This window comes from Antedon bifida, chromosome 1 (genome assembly GCF_963402885.1).
Source record: "Antedon bifida chromosome 1, ecAntBifi1.1, whole genome shotgun sequence".
Classification (NCBI taxonomy): domain Eukaryota; kingdom Metazoa; phylum Echinodermata; class Crinoidea; order Comatulida; family Antedonidae; genus Antedon; species Antedon bifida.
The window spans coordinates 30,622,159-30,640,685 of NC_136226.1; the positions used below are offsets into that span (position 1 = coordinate 30,622,159).

The 18,527-nt window shown below is 33.4% G+C and overlaps 1 protein-coding gene across 3 annotated transcripts in view; it reads left to right on the plus strand.

Annotated features, from left to right (window-relative positions):
* The window catches only part of LOC144849169 (acetyl-CoA carboxylase-like), a 30,460-nt gene extending 12,068 nt beyond the window's left edge, over positions 1–18,392 (plus strand). For 2 of the 3 annotated variants that reach the window (XM_078706197.1, XM_078706213.1), the window contains exons 16-51: positions 139–333; positions 476–566; positions 742–888; positions 1,296–1,484; positions 1,707–1,807; positions 2,141–2,354; positions 3,895–4,122; positions 4,315–4,404; positions 5,157–5,275; positions 5,752–5,775; positions 7,104–7,250; positions 7,586–7,670; positions 7,932–8,039; positions 8,143–8,241; positions 8,368–8,505; positions 8,619–8,786; positions 8,972–9,132; positions 9,384–9,495; positions 9,927–10,082; positions 10,264–10,332; positions 10,662–10,736; positions 10,842–10,973; positions 11,127–11,264; positions 11,563–11,677; positions 11,872–11,969; positions 12,072–12,182; positions 12,467–12,731; positions 12,923–13,019; positions 13,137–13,233; positions 13,726–13,861; positions 14,100–14,277; positions 14,444–14,589; positions 14,883–15,004; positions 15,261–15,431; positions 15,805–15,944; positions 16,647–18,392. In XM_078706197.1, coding sequence (XP_078562323.1) covers positions 139–333; positions 476–566; positions 742–888; positions 1,296–1,484; positions 1,707–1,807; positions 2,141–2,354; positions 3,895–4,122; positions 4,315–4,404; positions 5,157–5,275; positions 5,752–5,775; positions 7,104–7,250; positions 7,586–7,670; positions 7,932–8,039; positions 8,143–8,241; positions 8,368–8,505; positions 8,619–8,786; positions 8,972–9,132; positions 9,384–9,495; positions 9,927–10,082; positions 10,264–10,332; positions 10,662–10,736; positions 10,842–10,973; positions 11,127–11,264; positions 11,563–11,677; positions 11,872–11,969; positions 12,072–12,182; positions 12,467–12,731; positions 12,923–13,019; positions 13,137–13,233; positions 13,726–13,861; positions 14,100–14,277; positions 14,444–14,589; positions 14,883–15,004; positions 15,261–15,431; positions 15,805–15,944; positions 16,647–16,779 — 4,795 coding nt within the window. In that variant the 3' untranslated portion in view covers positions 16,780–18,392. The remainder of the gene's footprint in view (positions 1–138; positions 334–475; positions 567–741; positions 889–1,295; positions 1,485–1,706; positions 1,808–2,140; positions 2,355–3,894; positions 4,123–4,314; positions 4,405–5,156; positions 5,276–5,751; positions 5,776–7,103; positions 7,251–7,585; positions 7,671–7,931; positions 8,040–8,142; positions 8,242–8,367; positions 8,506–8,618; positions 8,787–8,971; positions 9,133–9,383; positions 9,496–9,926; positions 10,083–10,263; positions 10,333–10,661; positions 10,737–10,841; positions 10,974–11,126; positions 11,265–11,562; positions 11,678–11,871; positions 11,970–12,071; positions 12,183–12,466; positions 12,732–12,922; positions 13,020–13,136; positions 13,234–13,725; positions 13,862–14,099; positions 14,278–14,443; positions 14,590–14,882; positions 15,005–15,260; positions 15,432–15,804; positions 15,945–16,646) is intronic. The other variant, XM_078706204.1, reaches the window with a different exon arrangement.
* Positions 18,393–18,527: the final 135 nt, after the last annotated feature.

Consider the following 18,527-nt stretch of genomic DNA (forward strand, 5'->3'; position numbering starts at 1 on the left):
TGTAATTGTTATTACATAATAAATGGTTATTCACAAAGCTAAACCTCAACGAATTTCTCATTCTCACCTCAATTACAGAAACATAATAAATAATAATAAATATTCTAGATTTAATAATTGCTTAAACTTTTATTTCAGTTACCGTATCACAATTGGCAACCAGACTTGTGTATTTGAAAAGGAGAATGATCCAACAATCTTACGTTCCCCCTCTGCTGGCAAGCTGATTCAGTTCACAGTTGAAGATGGTGGACATTGCTTTGCAGGACAACCTTATGCTGAGATTGAAGTGATGAAAATGGTGATGAGTTTGAGAGCTAATGAGGATGGATGGTGAGTCTACTTTTAACCTGTGTGCCCATCTATAGACATGATGATGTCATATCACTACCATATTTGGGCAAATCACACTTTTTTGTCGCATAAATTTTGATAGTGTAGACAAAGCTTAACATTAATGTTTTTTTTTTCTCAGTGTCCATTATGTGAAAAGAGGTGGAGCTGTACTGGACCAAGGAAGCATTGTTGCTAGGCTGGAGTTGGATGACCCAAGTAGAGTTCAAAGGGTAAAGATCAATTTTCATAAAAAAAATAAATGTACAATGCAACCATTCTTGTTCATGCTTCTCTATAAGATTATTTTATGAATTATTATTTTGTTTTTTTTATAGTAACTTTAAGATATTCCTCACAAATTTTCTGTGAGTTTTAAATAAATAATCTTGTTTTATTTCTTTCTAGGCTCAAATGTATATAGGTCAATTTCCAGCACCTCAGGGACCCTCCGTACATGGATCTAAACTGCATCAAGTTTTTCAGAAAGCTAAGGAGGCACTTGACAACATAATGAATGGATATTGCTTGCCTGAACCATACTTTGAAGAAAAGGTAAGTTCATCAATTTTGTTCACCCGATTCGCAGTTTTGTATCTCCACATATGACAATATTTGTCGAGTATCATAGGCATATTCTATATTGAATTTCATTTGTGTTTTTTTTTAATGCGCCTTGAGCACTCATGAGTGGTATGTGCACTATATAAATTAATATTATTATTATATAATACAGTGTCTCATAGTGCCTGTATCATTAAAAGTTAAGATGATACAGGCAGCATGTGTGATTCATATGTGACATTGTATTACAGAAGTTGCCTATGATACTGTCCAAATTTAGATACAGTATTAGGAATTGTCTGTTTTCAGGTTCTCTGAAGATTCCTTTTACTACATTTCTTTATTAAAATCACCCACAAAATGTGTCTTTATTTGAATTTGTTTAATATTTTTTTAAGTGTGAAGAATATGTCCAAATGTTTATGAAGTCTGTGCGTAACCCTGCCTTGCCGTTACTTGAGATGCAGGAGATGGTATCCAGTATAGTGGGTCGAGTTCCTAGCGACGTGGAGAAGCATATCAAAAAGCTTCTTAACCAGTACAACAGCAACATTACATCGGTGCTGTGCCAGTTCCCAAGTCAACAGGTAAGATTTAAAGCGTTTTTAAGTACATATCAAGTTCTGGCTCAATAAAGCTCTGTCTACACCATCAAACTAGTTTGACAAAAATAAAAGTGTGATGTGCCCAATTTTGTTCTCACATAAAGTTTGATAGTTAGACAGAGCTTTAGTGGTGCATCTCCTCACCTGCTTTAGCTAAATGAAATTAAATAATTTTCACTAATAAGAATCATTTAATTTGATTAGATTGCGAATGTAATTGACAAACATGCAGCTACTTTAGCCAAAAAAGCAGATCGTGATGCGTTCTTCCTACACACTCAGGGAATCATACAACTTGTCCAAAGGTAATTCTATTGCACAAATGTTAACTTAAATAGTCTATTTTGTCAGGTTGTGAACTACATGTGACCTACCTATTGTCAAAGAGCTCTAACTGTGGTAGCTCTGACTTGTTAACTTAAATAGTCTATTTTGTCAGATGGTGAAGTATCTATTGTCTATTGTCAGAGAGCTCTTAGTGTGACAGCTTCAACATTGTAGACCTCCTTACAACTTTACATTTTGTTACTTGGATTTCTTATAAGACTTTTAATTTTCACTGCAGTTGCATTCTCACAACACATTTTATATTTTGAATGAATAATTTTTAATCATCACCATTTTCTGTATCCTGACAGATATCGTAATGGTATCAGAGGTCACATGAAGTCAGTCATCCATGACCTCCTTCTTCAGTACCTCACCATAGAGAAGGTGTTCCAGCAAGGTCCATACGATAAGTGTATTACCGCCCTCATCGATCAGAAGAAGGGAGACATGATGACCGCAGTGCAATATGTTTTCTCACATTATCATGTTAAAGAGAAGAATATACTTGTTGTTATGCTTATTGTAAGTATTTAATAATTAACTTTTTTGTTTTTACAAGTGTGTACCAGGGGACACATCTTTCTTCTTTTTTTCTTTTTATATTTATAAAAGGATAACCATAAGCGAATTCATTCACTATCCTCCTTAACACTTTGACTGCCAAACACGAAGATCTTCGTTTTTGGAAACACAACGCTTGACTGCCAAACACGAAGATCTTCGTTTTTCGCGTTTTTTTACGAAATCCGGTAGATAGGTTAATTATTGGTATATATTATAAATATGAACACTATATTCGGTCTGGACCGTAAATATTTTACAATTTGAAAGTAACTAATCTGGTTACGAACGACTGTCAAAATGGTACCTGTCGAAATAACAAACACCGCGCATCACAGTAGCGCGTAGAGCGATGGCTTGGCGCATTGTGTATCGGTCGCGCGCTAGCTATGCCGCCGAAGCATTACAAAGGTATTTGTGGATTGACATGTTTGTTTGTTATCTGAATAAAAAATAATGGAGTCATTTTCAATATGAAGTCTTTAATTTTATTATTGTATGTATACCCTAATTGTTTTGGTGTTTTACTGAAAGTGACCGAGTTTCATGCAACAAACTTGTTATTATCATCAGTTTACTATCTAGGCTAGTAGTACTAGGCTAGTCTAGGCCTAGCCTAGTCGTAAAACGGTTCCTGACCAACTTTAGGCCTGGTTAACTAGGCCTGATGTCTTTACTATGTGGATTTTGGCGAAACATTGATGTAAGATTTATGATTTATAAAATGTAATACATTTTTCGATAGTGATAACTTGTTTTTATAGGCCTATCGGTGCCGTGTAAGTAACTTTTTTGTTGTTTGTTGATCTCACCGGGCGATATTTTCATATTGTGATGTCTTGCACAAAATCGCGAATATCTCGACTTTCTTGCGCGAAACTACGAAAAACTCAAAAAGTGGGTTACTTTCATTTTACTATTACGATTTACATATTGCGATTTCAAAATCGTTCTTGGTACCATTGTAAAGCTAAAATCTTTATGATTATTTTAGTCTAAATTACATATAAATCAGATCACATACATGGTTTCAATCAGCTTTAATAAAAACATCGAATTGGGCTAAAAACGCTGGCAGTGGCAGTTTCTAACTGGAAAAACCTCTGGCAGTCAAAGTGTTAAAGGTGGCAATCCTGTTCATAAGACAAACATATACAAGATGCTCTACATAAACAAAGTCTTATTACAAGTCTTTGGGAGTGGAGTTGTAATTTGTCATTAGGAAATGTGCTGACATTAGAGGACTTCAACCCATGACTTGGTAGCCAAGCATCATAACCACCAAATCACAACTCTACTCCACACATTCCGGACACAATAAAGTGTCCCTTTAATAAAAATGTCCTCTGTATAGGGGTTGGCCACAGTTACATATTTCCCCTGTTCATTTTATGTGTCCCCTCAATAGAGGTGTCTTAAAAGAGGAACTCCATTGTATTTAATATAAACTTTTAACAGATATATATATAATAATAATCTACAATATTTGTGTTTTTTTTAGGACCAATTATGTAAAAAAGAGCCAGGGTTGATTGATGAATTGAGCCAAGTGATTGGAGAACTAACAAGCCTAAACAAGCAAGATAATTCCAAGGTATCATTGAGAGCTAGGCAGGTGCTAATAGCAGCACATCAGCCGTCGTATGAAGTACGGCACAATCAAGTTGAGTCCATCTTCCTCAACGCCATTGACATGTACGGCCATCAGTTCTGTCCTGACAGTCTTAAAGTAAGTGTATTGCTTTGTTTACTAAAGGCTCTGAAACCAGACAATTGGTTGAAATGATACTTCATATATTTTGGAAACACGCCAAACATTTTCCAATTTTTAAGTAGCTGCTGCTTTTACGGATATATATTCACATCCTTTTGGGGAGTAAGTCTTGATAGAATATTAATAGTGATGAAATGTTTTTTGCAGAAAGTGATCATGTCAGAGACCGCAGTGTTCGATGTTCTTCCAAGTTTCTTCTACCATAGTAATGAAGTCATCCGAAGAGCTGCTCTTGAGGTATAGTAAAACGACCATTAACAGGCCCAACAAATGTGTTCCAGGACTAAAGATTGGCCAAAAATTGCTAAAACATATATAGTAGAATAGGACGCCATTGAAACTCAACAAAGTGTCCCCTTAATAAAGGATTTCCCCTGAATTCGGAAGGAACAGACAATTCCAGATAGTCATACTATCTTCATTAAAGATGTATTGTCCCTTTGTGAAATTCCAAAAAAATAAAAAATAAAAGATTTTGAAAAAAAGTGGGTCATTTTGAAGTATCATAATAGTCATTAACTTTCACCAAAAATTAGTCGAAAAAAAAATCATTTAACTGAAATACAGACGTTTTTTGGTTCAAAAAATAACTTTGACTTCCAGTCAAAGTTTTCGATCAAAACATATCTCATAATGCAACACGCTTATTTGGCTACTCTGTATGCATAATCATAAAACTTCCTCGCGGTCTGTGTGAGAACACCTTCTCAACCGTGAAGAGTTGTAAACAATCCTAATTAGCATCATGCATAATGTATAATCATGGTTTCAAATCTTTGTTTACTTTCGCTCGCGATGATTTTCCAGAAGAAATGTAATCAAGTTAATTTAGCTGTTAATTACGTAAAATTGTTGTTTTTGGCTCGAATTTTCGACTTAAAGTGAATAACTTTAACATTACTTTGATATGGCCAATTTAAATTTAGAATATTCTGACCTTCATTTTTTTGTGTTTCAAGGGACAATACATCTTTAATTATTTGTTTCAGGTTTATGTGAGAAGAGCTTATATAGCGTATGAAGTGAATGGCCTACAGCATGCATCACTCACCAGTGGATGCTGTGTTTTACAGTTCCAGTTTATGTTACCGTCGTCTCACCCAAACAGGTAAATAAAATAATCATAATCTCATTATAACAGTATGGCTATGCGATTCTTTATAAATAGTGTTTTGGTTAGCTTTACATTAATGTTGCTACATTGCAGTAATTGTATATACATGAATGGCTTTGGTTTTAATAATAAGTTCAACACTTTCAGCACTTATTTTTACTGGTATTTATCTGACCAATATATCTTGGAACAATTTTCTTTAGTGGGAAATGGAACAAATGTACTTTTAGTCACTTTTTTTGTAAATCTTATAATACAGGGATCAGGGAGATCTCTATTCAGAGGAAACTTTCTTGTAGAACGCAGAGGAAATATATTTTGTAGATTTGGTTTTAATACTACAGCCAACACCTATTCACAGGACACCCGTTTGGTTTCCAATGTAGAAAATGTTATTGTGACCAGCTGACAAGACTATACTTTTTTTCTAAGTACCAATTTTTACCTTAATATAACGTTTCTCCCTTCAGCATCAACTCATTGAAGATTAAGAGGTAATGTCTCAAAGCAATTTGCATGCATGTAATAACATTGTTACGACGCATTCTTCCTTTTCTGTTATTTTTAAAGCTCTGTCTACACTATCGAACTTTATGTGACAAAAAATGTGATGTGACTTTTTTTGTCAATCTAGTTTGATAGTGTAGACAGAGCTTTAGCTTTCTGGTTTAGCTACTACATGGATACATCTTTGGTTTTTTTATTGGCGATTTAGTTTATAGCATTATGCATTTATAAATATTTAGAAATTACAATCCATATAAATTAATAAAGTTTATTTACATATATTTTTTGTTGTGTTTTCATAGTTTATGTTATGTAATCTATATTTAAAAGTAACCAGTTTTCAATATTTTTTATATTTTTTTATATTTATTTTATACAAAGTATAGTGATACAATAACCTGACCCAAAGCATTATGGTTCAATTTCTTTATATCTTGTCTATAAGTTGTTATTTTATTAATAATCATTATTCTTATTATGTATTGGGTGTTCATGTTCAAGGATGTTATGTTCGTTTATGTACTTCCTAAAGCTTTATCTACACTATCAAACTAGTTTGACAAATAAAAGTGTGATGTGCCCAAATATGTTAGTGATATAACATCATGTCTATATATGGGCACATCACATTTTTTTGTCACATAAAGTTTGATAGTGTAGACAGAGCTTTACATTGCTTCATTGTATCTGTTGTTTACCAAAGTGCCGAGCTCTATCTACTACCACAATTAATGCATGAACAAATATGTTGATTGCTTCATGATGTTATATACAATAAACTAATAGAATGGTTGTGTTTCTAGATAGCATGTAATAAAGTCTTATTTATTGAATGGGCAAAAAAGATGCAACAACCTGGAAATGTTCCTAGCTTACATTTCACAATAGATTCAAACTGAATGTCCTCCAGCGTGATCCAAAAAGGCTGTTTATAGCACATGCAAATTTTGTTTTTATATTTAGTTTGCATTCACTTTTAAAATACGTTTGTTTATTTGTTTGTTGTATATTTAGGCAAATTGCCAAAGATAACCATAAGCAAAATCATTCACTATCCTTCACAAGATGCTCGAAATAAACACATCACAAACACAAGTCTTATTACAAGTCTTTGGGAGTGGAGCTGTAATTTGTCATTTGTCAAAATCCTGACATGACAGGACTTGAACCCAGGACCCTTGGATTGGTAGCCAAGCATCATAACCACCAAGCCACAATTCCACTACAATTAATCTATAGAAATCATACAATGAAAATTAATGAATGAGTAATGAATACTATAAGTTTAATAAATATAATGTATTGTTTTGTTCAGATTGGCTAAGAGCAGACCAAACCCAATGACACGTGTTGCGAGCCTTAGTGAAGATATTGTTGACCTTGATGTGAATGATGTAAAGTTGCCGCCGTGTCAAAGAATGGGCGTCATGTGTGCTTTTGAGACTATGCAAGAATTTGAACCGTAAGTGAAGCTTCTGTCTGGTATCACCCCTAAAGTCTGCTTTCCTTATAGTTGACCCAATAATCTTCTCACTGCGAAATAAAATCACAGCTTTAAAGGCCAATTTACACAGACGAGCAGTAACGGTAATAAAAATATAGAATCAATTTTATTCTTTATGACCATTTACACAAAGTGCGGCGCATACGGACGGTTTCCACTGAGGATAGATACATGTTCTACATCGGACAAGCTTCGGGGTTTTCTGCTTACCGTTACCGCCCGCCTTTACCCATTACAAATATATGGACAATAGAATAATGTTAGTAACATGGGGATGTTTTTTCATGAAACAGAAAATTCCAGGAAGTAATTGCAATGTTTACGGCGATGAAACAAGGAAGATTTGGGGAGGACTTGTATGACAGTCATATAGAAAATGTAAGTTTAATTTTTAAGCTAAATTCATCGGTGTAAATATTTTTTTTTGTATTTTTTCCATAAAAAAAAATTACTATTTTGCTACGTATTTATGTGAGTGACGTTCTGGTTGTTTGTCATCTCCTTGTATCTTGTATTGCGTTATATCTATATATATCTATACATTTTTTAATTCAATTTTTTATTTCCATGTTATGTTTCCCTAATTTAAATCAATCTAACTTACAGTAAAATGTAATTATTTTTACATATTCATTTTAGTGTCCATCCGATGAGCCAATACACATCCTGAACATTGCATTAAATGTAGTTGGAGAGAAAGATGACAAAATACTATCAGACAAATTCTACAAATTCTGTCAAGAAAAGGTAACTAATTAGATTTACACCACTTTCCAATTCCTAATAAGTTACATAAATGTGTGCTATGTAACATTAATAATTTTGCATGATTTTTTGTTTGTTTTTACAGGCTGATATTTTGATAAGCAACGATGTTCGTAGGATAACGTTCATTTGCCTACAAAAGAGGGAGTTTCCAAAGTTCTTCACATACAGAGCAAGATTAGACGTAAGATTATTTTGATATTTTGTAGAATTCATAAAAAACACATACAAGAATTGGAGGTTATTCTGTTAAGTAGCTAGAACTACTTCTCTTTCCAATATGTCAATTTTTGTTTTGCTTATTTTGTAGTTTGGTGAAGATCCGATTTATAGACATCTTGAGCCTGCATTGGCCTTCCAACTTGAAATCAACCGTATGAGGAACTTTGACCTGGTTGCCATGGATAAGGCAAGCCACAGGATGCACCTCTATTTGGGCTCAGCTAAGGTTAGCATTCTCAACTTTATTTGTAGCATATTTCTAAAGCCTAGTCTGCTTTTATTTAAAAGTATTGTAAATTGATCCTCTTCAGTAATTCACTTTTGTTTTAACACTGTCAGGTTGAAGAAGGGCGTGAAGTGACAGACTACCGCTTTTTTGTACGTGCCATCATCCGACATTCCGATATGGTCACGAAAGAAGCATCCTTTGAATACCTGAAAAATGAAGGAGAGAGAATGCTTTTAGAGGCCCTTGATGAACTGGAATTGGCCTTCTCACATCCAAATGTGAGTATTGATACCTTAAACCTTTATCAACAAGCTACTTAATTTTTAGTAAATGTCTTGAATAAACAGTAAACATTTCTTTAAAATTTACAGCAAACTGATAAAAAACTAATGTCACTATAATCTTTTAGGAATTATTTTATACATTTTTTAGTTTATTTTCTTGATTTTGACTTTATCTTTAGTCTAAGCGTACAGACTGCAACCACATCTTCTTGAACTTTGTCCCATCTGTCATTATGGACCCAATGAAGATTGAGGAAAGCATGAGATCAATGGTGCTGCGCTACGGCTCACGATTGTGGAAGCTACGTGTGTTGCAGGCTGAACTTCGCTTTAATGTTAAGTAAGTACAAAACATTGTTGGCAAAAAACTGTGTGTAGTCGTATATAATACATGGTTGCTTTAATGTGTCATTTATGATACCTAGAAACTGTGTTGGAATGACCAGGACTATGCTTACACAATATTTGGGAAACAAACATCTTTACCCAATATAATAATCACTAAAGAAATGACTAAAATTATATCATGTATAAAAATTCTATATTTTTTATTTTTCTAAACTTTTAAATGTTTTCTACATAAATTTACAGGAAAAATTCCAACAGTACACCAATAGCAATGCGTTTCTTCATAACCAATGAGTCTGGCTATAATTTGGACATCAGCTCATACCGTGAAGTGACCGATATGGCATCAAGCATGGTCAGTTTTTTTAGCAAAATTAAGGCTAAAGCTCTGTCTACACTATCAAACTAGTTTGATAAAAAAAAGTGTGATGTGCCCAAATATGGTTATATCATGTCCATATATGGCCACATCACATTTTGTTGGTTACATAAACTTTGAAAGTGTAGATTGAGTTTAAAATATAATGTACTAAATTGAATCAATAATCATTATAAGTATAGAAATTAATAAGTTAAATATTGTGTATGTTATTAAATTCTCACCAGTCTCTCATAGATTGTGCTAGTCTGTAAAGCTCTGTGTACACTATCAAACTTTATGTGACCAAAAAATGTGATGTGCCCATATATGGACATGATGATGTCATATCACTACCATATATCTACAGGCAAATATAACAACAATTTTATAACAAGTTTGATTAATTTTTTAACCTTTATTTTCAGATAAAGTTTGTATCCGAGGGACCACGCCAAGGACCACTACATGGACGCATGTTAAATATGTCTTACATGACCAAAGATCACCTACAACTTAAAAGATACAATGCATCCAAGTTTAACACTACCTATGTGTACGACTACCCAGACATGTTTAAAAAGGTAAGTGTATGTTTTAACTTCATAAAAACAAAGAACATATCAATCAAAACTATCTCTTTTTACATTTCAAGAAGATACCTCCATTAAACACCAAGCGGCCTGTGATAGGAGGCCGACTAACATTAAGATAATAAATAAATTTGTTAAACAATTTACAATAAAATGTCTTTGATTGTTACAGAACTTGGTCTCAATGTGGAACAAACATAGCAAACTGTCAGGCAGTAAAGAAGAGGCCCCAGAAGATGTGGTAAGAACAAATCCCTCACTTTTCGTACTTAGCTCCATCTCATTGTTCAACTCTTGAAAATATTCTCCCTGTTCAATAACTGTATACTATTATGCAGTGGCGTAACCCAGAGGTCTGAAGCCCCTAGATTAGGAACCAAGCAACACTTGAGGCCTCGGGCGTTTTTAGCCTTTTCCAACATTGTAATGCCTGTTTTTTCCTATGGACATTACTCAGAGGCCCCTATAAGCTCCAGGACCCCTGGGTTTAGCCAGTGAGCGCTCATAGCTGTTACGTCACTGCTATTATGTAAGCTTGATGTTTATATTGCTGTATTTGTTGCCTTGCAGATCACTTGTTCTGAGCTTGTACTTGATGCCAATGGCCAAATAATCACCATGAATCGAATGCACGGTGAAAACACGGTAAGTTTTTAATCATCTTTTTTATCTAGTTTCCAATCAATAAATATTTACATAAAACGAATAAAACTTTATGTAATTTAACATTTAAAATATTTTTTGTTTCAGATCGGTATGGTTGCTTGGAAAATGACCTTTAAAACTCCAGAGTATCCAGAAGGTCGAGATGTTGTCTGTATTGCCAATGACATCACTCACCAGATAGGATCATTTGGGCCGCAAGAAGACAATCTCTTTGAGGTGAGATTCTGCTGATTGCTTTACCATAATTAAAAATAATAATAAAATGAATTATTTGTTTTGTAACTTCTAAAGTAGTTCTTTTTCATTATCAACAAGGGAATGTTGTCATCACATCTCATCTCATTACTTCTGTACTATTGTTTTTCACAGAGAGCATCAGAGTTGGCCCGTGCTCAGGGTATTCCAAGGATCTACTTGTCTGCCAATAGCGGTGCCAGGATAGGCCTTGCAGAGGAGGTTAAGCAGTTGTTCAAAGTGTCATGGGATGATCCAAATGCACCAGAGAAGGTATAGAATAAGAGCCAATTTATGTCAATAGTTTTTACCTTAAAACACTACACTATCAAATTAGTTTGACCAAAAAATATGATTTTCCCAAAAATGGTAGTGATATGCTTCAATATGGTAGTGATATGACATCATCATGTCCATATATGGGCACATTACATTTTTTGTCACATAAAGTTTGATAGTGTAGACAGAGCTATACTTTCGTTGATCAACTTGAAATGTTGTGACATTTTAGAATGAAAATTGTTTTTATAATTCACTTTCCTATTTTACAAATATCGTTTATTTTTTGCAGGGTTTTAAGTATTTATATTTGACTCCAGAAGACTACAAAAAGCTTGATGGCTCTGTCCATGCCGTTCATATGGAGGATGAGGGAGAATCCAGATACAAGATTACTGATATCATTGGTAAATTTTTATCTTTTTTCATAATTATATTAAGATAATTTATAATATAGGCCTATTGTGCTTAATATATTTAGCAACCATTTCAATGCAATTTCTTTCTGTTTGTACTGTAGTAATATTGTATATCTAAATAATAAAGATAATTTATATATAATTTGAATTATTAACCATTACATACACATATTTTTTCTTAGGCCAAGAGGATGGAATAGGTGTTGAGAATTTGAGGGGCAGTGGGATGATTGCTGGTGGTACATCTAGAGCTTATGAGGAAGTGATCACACTAAACATGGTGGGTATTTTAATGATTTTAAAGTAGCTTGTAATTTACTGTATTTTGCTAAAGAAAATATATTTTAACATTCACCTGTATGTAAATTGTTTTTGTTCACAGGTGACATGTAGAGCAGTTGGTATTGGTTCATATGTTGTGCGTCTAGGCCAGCGAATCATCCAGGTGGAGAACTCGCCTATCATCCTGACTGGCAACCAAGCTCTTAATAAGGTATGATAAGCTATGAATATTCATTCACTAGAACATGTCAAAGGTCAAAGGGCTATTAATCAGTGGTTTTAAGAAAATACCTCTCCTTTTTCAATTAAATTTATGGAGAGCCAATTCGATAGTACTTAGCATTCATGACAATCCACAGGTTGCTGCACCGCTGTCATGTTTTATATGTTGTTGTTTGTACCTGAAAAATGAATAAAATAAAAATTTACAAATTCCATATTTCTGTTTTAATTACCTTCTTATGCTTTGATAAATATTCTGTTTTTCATAATTAGGTTCTAGGTCGTGATGTTTACACGTCAAACAATCAACTTGGCGGGATTCAGATCATGCATAACAACGGAGTAAGCCACGCTGTTGCACGTGACGATTTCCACGGTGTTTACACGCTTCTCAAATGGCTCTCATACATGCCAAAACACAGAGGAGCTAGCGTTCCTGTTGTACCAAGCATTGATGTCGTCGAACGAGATGTCCAGTTTGTTCCGACAAAAACGCCTTATGATCCAAGACATATGCTGGCAGGGCGCCCTCATCCAGGTACACCATCTCTGTGAAATAATTAATTTTAAATGGATAGTTGGTGAAAATACTTAATGAACATATGTTATACAAACAACCCCTAATTGTATATACTTTAACAGTATTGATATTTTTAAATCTGATATTTACGTATTCATTCAAAATTGCTTATTCTATTATACTTTAATTATATATATTTTTTATTCCAGATATTGCTAATGAGTGGCAATCAGGATTTTTTGACAAAGATTCCTTCATGGAGATTATGCAGCCATGGGCACAAACAGTTGTAGTTGGCAGAGCTAAGTAAGTTTACCCTACAACTATTTGGTTACTAAAAAGTATTAAATAAATATCAAATATGATATTATATTTATGTTATTGAATGCAGTAAGTAGTAACTTGTTTTGTTTGCTTCTTTAGACTTGGTGGAATTCCAATGGGTGTTATTGCTGTTGAAACAAGAACAGTGAATCTGGATATCCCAGCTGATCCAGGCAACCCAGACACAGAATCCAAGGTAAAGATAATCAATCACATTTTAATCACCAGTGATCTCTAAACTTTGTCTACACTATCAAACTAGTTTGACAAAAAAAATGTGATGTGCCCATATATGGTAGTGATGTGCCTAAATATGGTAGTGATATGACATCATCATGTCCATATATGGGCACATCACATTTTTAGTCGCATAAAGTTTGATTGTGTAGACAGAACTTAAGAAGGTGTTTTACTTGATGCTTAGCAGAGTGGCCAAAGAGGAGATGATGTCTTAATATAACTAGAGACCAGTAGCAGAAGTTATATTAAATATCCCTAACTAGCCTAAAGCTTTGTCTACACTATCAAACAAAATAAGGTGTGATGTGCCCAAATATGGTAGTGATATGACATCATCATGTCCATATATGGGCACATCACATTGTTTTGTCACGTAAAGTTTGATAGTGTAGACAGAGCTTTAGTGTTGTATTCTGTGATAGTAACCTGTTCTCTTCTGTATTATCAGGTGATAGCACAAGCTGGTATGGTCTGGTTCCCTGACTCTGCTTTCAAGACAGCACAAGCAATCAAAGATTTTAACCGTGAAGAATTGCCTCTTATCATCTTTGCTAATTGGAGAGGTTTCTCAGGAGGAATGAAAGGTAACCATTCTTAATTGACATCTTGAATGATATGTAAATTAGATAACATACCTGTAATTACAGAAATATATGCACATTAGGTTGTATTAAAAAAATAAGGAATATCATATGTTATGGAAAATTGTATGGAGGGTGGTGCCTGAACATAGAAAAATATAAACTTACAATATTGTATAAATTTCTTTTTATATAGTTACAAAATTAACTAAATTAATTTATTGTATAATCTCTGTTTCAGATATGTATGAGCAGGTGTTGAAGTATGGGTCATACATCGTAGATGCATTGGTAGAGTACAAACAGCCTGTGATGGTATACATCCCACCAAATGGTGAACTTAGAGGAGGGTCATGGGTGGTCATTGACCCTACAATCAACCCTGAACACATGGAGATGTACGCTGATGTTGATTCACGGTAATAATACTACACTTTATTTTCTCTACATTAAAGCTTTATGTGACAACAATATGTGACTTTTTTTTGTCAAACTAGTTTGATAGTGTAGACAGGGCTTTAATGTGTTTATAATATGTAATGTTATATATAATTTTATATGGTTTATTTATGCTTAATTTTTCAGGGGTGGTGTCTTAGAACCCGAAGGCACGGTAGAGATAAAGTTCAAGAGAAGAGATTTACTGAAGGCCATGCGGAGGATTGACCCTAAGTACCAGGAATTGGAGAAGTCATTGCAGGTCAAAGGTCAAAGTGATAAAGAAAAGAATGGTACGATTACACAATTAATTTTACATCATTATAATCTGACTTCTGTGGCTGACATATATTACTGTATATTTAAAATGAAAGGATTTTAAAATTTCAAAAAAAATATTTTGTATGAATCCTTTAAATGTGAATAAACAACACAGCAAAAATTAGATTAAAATACTTAGTAAAACTTGAGAAATAAATAAATAAAATTTTAGTATAAAACCTCCGTAAAATGGCCGACAAATGCCTGGGATAGTAATAGTGTGTATTTTTGACACATACAAATTGACTGTGTTGTTTTTATACAGAAATCAAGTCCAAGTTAAGGGAGAGAGAGGAACTGCTGCTACCAATCTACCATCAAGTTGCTGTCAACTTCGCTGATCTTCACGACACTGCCGGCAGAATGCAAGAGAAGGGAGTTATATCAGTAAGTCATTAAGATTTCACTAGCAATCTTAATTTGGTAAAGTTCACTTAACAACATTGTGAGGAACACTACCATTGATTAATCTTCTGTTTGTTCTAGGTTTATTAGAAGTGAAAAGTTATAATCATGTATACATCTTTCTCGGATACTACTTTGGAAAAATATTTCTTAAGAGTCGGAATGTTCAGAATTTTAATAAATTGTTTTTTTAATTTCTAATCACTTTTCTATAATTTTCACTCATTTATTCTTGCAGGAAAGTTTACAATGGAAGAATTCTCGTAAATTCTTCTACTGGCGTGTGCGTCGTCTTCTGCTGGAATACAAAGTGTGTGATCTGATACGCAAGGCTAACGATACACTGTCAAATGTTGAGATTAAGTTTATGCTTAGAAGATGGTTTGTGGATGATCAAGGCGCCCCTAAGGTATGGCTTGTTATTGTCTTGTATAAATGTGTCTATATATTTAAATAAGAGACAAATAATATTCTCACTTTACAACACAACAACAACAGAAATCTAAAAATCAGTATACAATCAACTCTCCCAATACCTGACACATTTAGGCTGGCCTAATATGTTTGGTTTTCAGTTTGTATGTTTTTAATGGTAAAAAATAATTTTGGACCTTTTGAACCTCAAGAAAAGTCTGGTTTTCGGAAAGTTTCTGGTTTTCAGAGAGTCCGGTAAAAGTTGACTGTATATTGTTTATTGAAATACTGTATTATATGTAATTAATTTGTACATTTAATAGACATTGTGGATTTTGTTTTGAAATAATTTTATTTATTTTTAACAGACATATCTTTGGGACAATAACCAAGCAGTAAGTGAGTGGCTCCTGGACCAAGAAAGACAACAGGTCACTAAAGGTCATTCCAGTATCCTAGATAACGTTCAATCAGTGAGGCGTGACCAACTAATTCTTCAAATTCGCAAGTAAGTTAGGTCAGCAAAACCGAGCCGTTGAGCATTCCGAGTTGCACAATTTGGGAATGAGGCACTAGTGGATTTTGCATTTTTGGTTATTCATTTAGTATTTAAGTTTTTCTTATGTCCCTTTATGGTATCTGTTTTCGATTTTTAATATTTGCACTACACTACATGGTAATGTGTTGTTTGAATGCAGTTTGGTGATCATAAACATGATAGTCCCTGGGCGTAGTAATTTTAATACATGCTTAATGGAACAATTCTTGGGGCAAATTAAACTCTTTTTTCAATACTCACTCAGAAAACCTTTTTTTGTAAGTTGCTCTTTCCCAACTCTCTCTCTGCTCTTTATTTTTATGATGATGCTATAAAAAATAAAGATATCCAATAACAATTTCTAAAGCTCTGTCTACACTATCTTTATAGACTAAACTTTGTGTGAAAAAAAATGTGATGTGCCCATATATGGACATGATGATGTCATAGCACTGCCATATGTGGTCATATAACTACCATATTTGGTCATATCACTACCATATTTAAGCATATCACTACCATATTTAAGCATATCACTACCATATTTAGGCACACCACACTTTTTTTGTCAAACTATTTTGATTGTGTAGACAGAGCTTTACATGTTTTTAATAGCTTAGTATTTTGTATCCAAATTGTGTAGTAGTAATAAATGAAATATTTATCTTTCAGACTTGTGAATGAAAACCCAGAAGTTGTAATGGATTCAGTCGTGCACATGACCCAGAAGATGACCCCATCTCAAAAGGCTGAAATTATCAAAGTATTATCAACCGAAACACCAATAGATTCCGACAGCAATTAAAACTCACAATAATACATTGAAAATGCCACAGGAGGGAAAATGAGTGGATATAAAAAAACAGCAATGTTGACTCTTGGGGTTGGGGGGTGTGAAACCTGTAGATAAAAGCAAAAATGAAGTTATGGCGTATAAACAAAAAATTAACTGGAGAAAACCAGCAACTGGCACTTGGATGTGATTATCGACGGAGCACAAAATGGATTCTAAATAATATATGGGATTAGCTAAAGCCATAAACAAATATCACGAGAGGAAACATTAGTGGATATGAAAAACAGCAATGTTTGGCTCGTGGGGGGAAACCTGTAGATAAAAACAGAAATCAAGTTACGGCGTATAAACACAAATTTAACTGGAGAAAACCAGTTAGGAACTGACAGACAGAGTTACAAAATGGTTTCTAAATAATATATGGGATTACCTAGAAGCCATAAAAAATATATTTAGAGAGTGCAGCTGAACAGATTATTTATACATATATTATTTAGAATTAATATTAGGCTAAATTAAAAACTTGATCTTGATAGTATTTTAATAATTGACAAAACATGAGGCAAATATTTAAAATAGTGCATAAAAAAATATGCATTTCTGTACAGCTCTGTGTACACTATCACACTTTATGTGACAAAAAAATGTGAAGTGCCCATATATGGACATGATGATGTCATATCACTACCATATATGGGCACATCACATCTTTTTAGTTTGATAGTGTAGACAGAGCCTAAGGATTTTATGATACGATTTACTTGAAGTTTTGTTGATGAATCTAAAACTGAGGCAAATAATGAGAAGATATTCATGAGATTTCCACAACATGCAAATTTATATATTTTAAGTTTAATTTATTTAAGTGAATGGTTTGGAATTTTAATAGAACTTCAACATAAAATATTACATTCCTATGCAAGTCTCAATGACAACAATATAGTGAATTTGCTATAAAGTATATTGTTAATGTACAGTACAGTAATTGCCGTATTGTACAACAGTGCCTCAGGGATTTTGAATACTGGCATAAAGCTCTGTCTACACTATCAAACTAGTTTGACAAAAAAAGTGTGATGTGCCCAAATATGATAGTGATATGCCTAAATATGGTAGTGATATGCTTAAATATGGCAGTGATATGACATCACCGTATCCATATATGGGCACATCACATTTTTTTTGTCACATAAAGTTTGATAATGTAGACAGAGCTTAAAGCATTTCTTGATATAATCCCAGTTTGAATTTAATCATCTTTATGTTGATCTTTGACATTGAAGGGACCAATTTTATGCAGATCATGGAGTATTTTCCAAATACAGCTTCTTTTTTTTTCTCAAAATCATGAAATGCTATAAATACAGTATTGAAAACGTTCTGAATAAATATAAGTAAATTGTTGTCATGGTAATGACATTTTATAAATAATTAGTAATATTGTTTCTACTTGAAAATGGTATAAAATGTTGTGCAATTTATTAATAATATTGTAGGTTTCTTAATTGTGAACAACCTCTTTGCTTTGAAGTGAAATTGGCCAAAGATTTCATGACCAACGAGGTTGTGTTATTTAAAACAATCCAGTCAATATTGTATGATGGAAATATTAAAATACTCATAATTAAAGAATGTTGTTTACTTTTTCAATTCTTAGTCAATAGTTAAATGTTAAATCACCACAGTAATTATTAGCAAAGATTATATAACGCAGCTATTCAATCTTTGTTATTTGCACCAAGCTTCAATTTTACGTG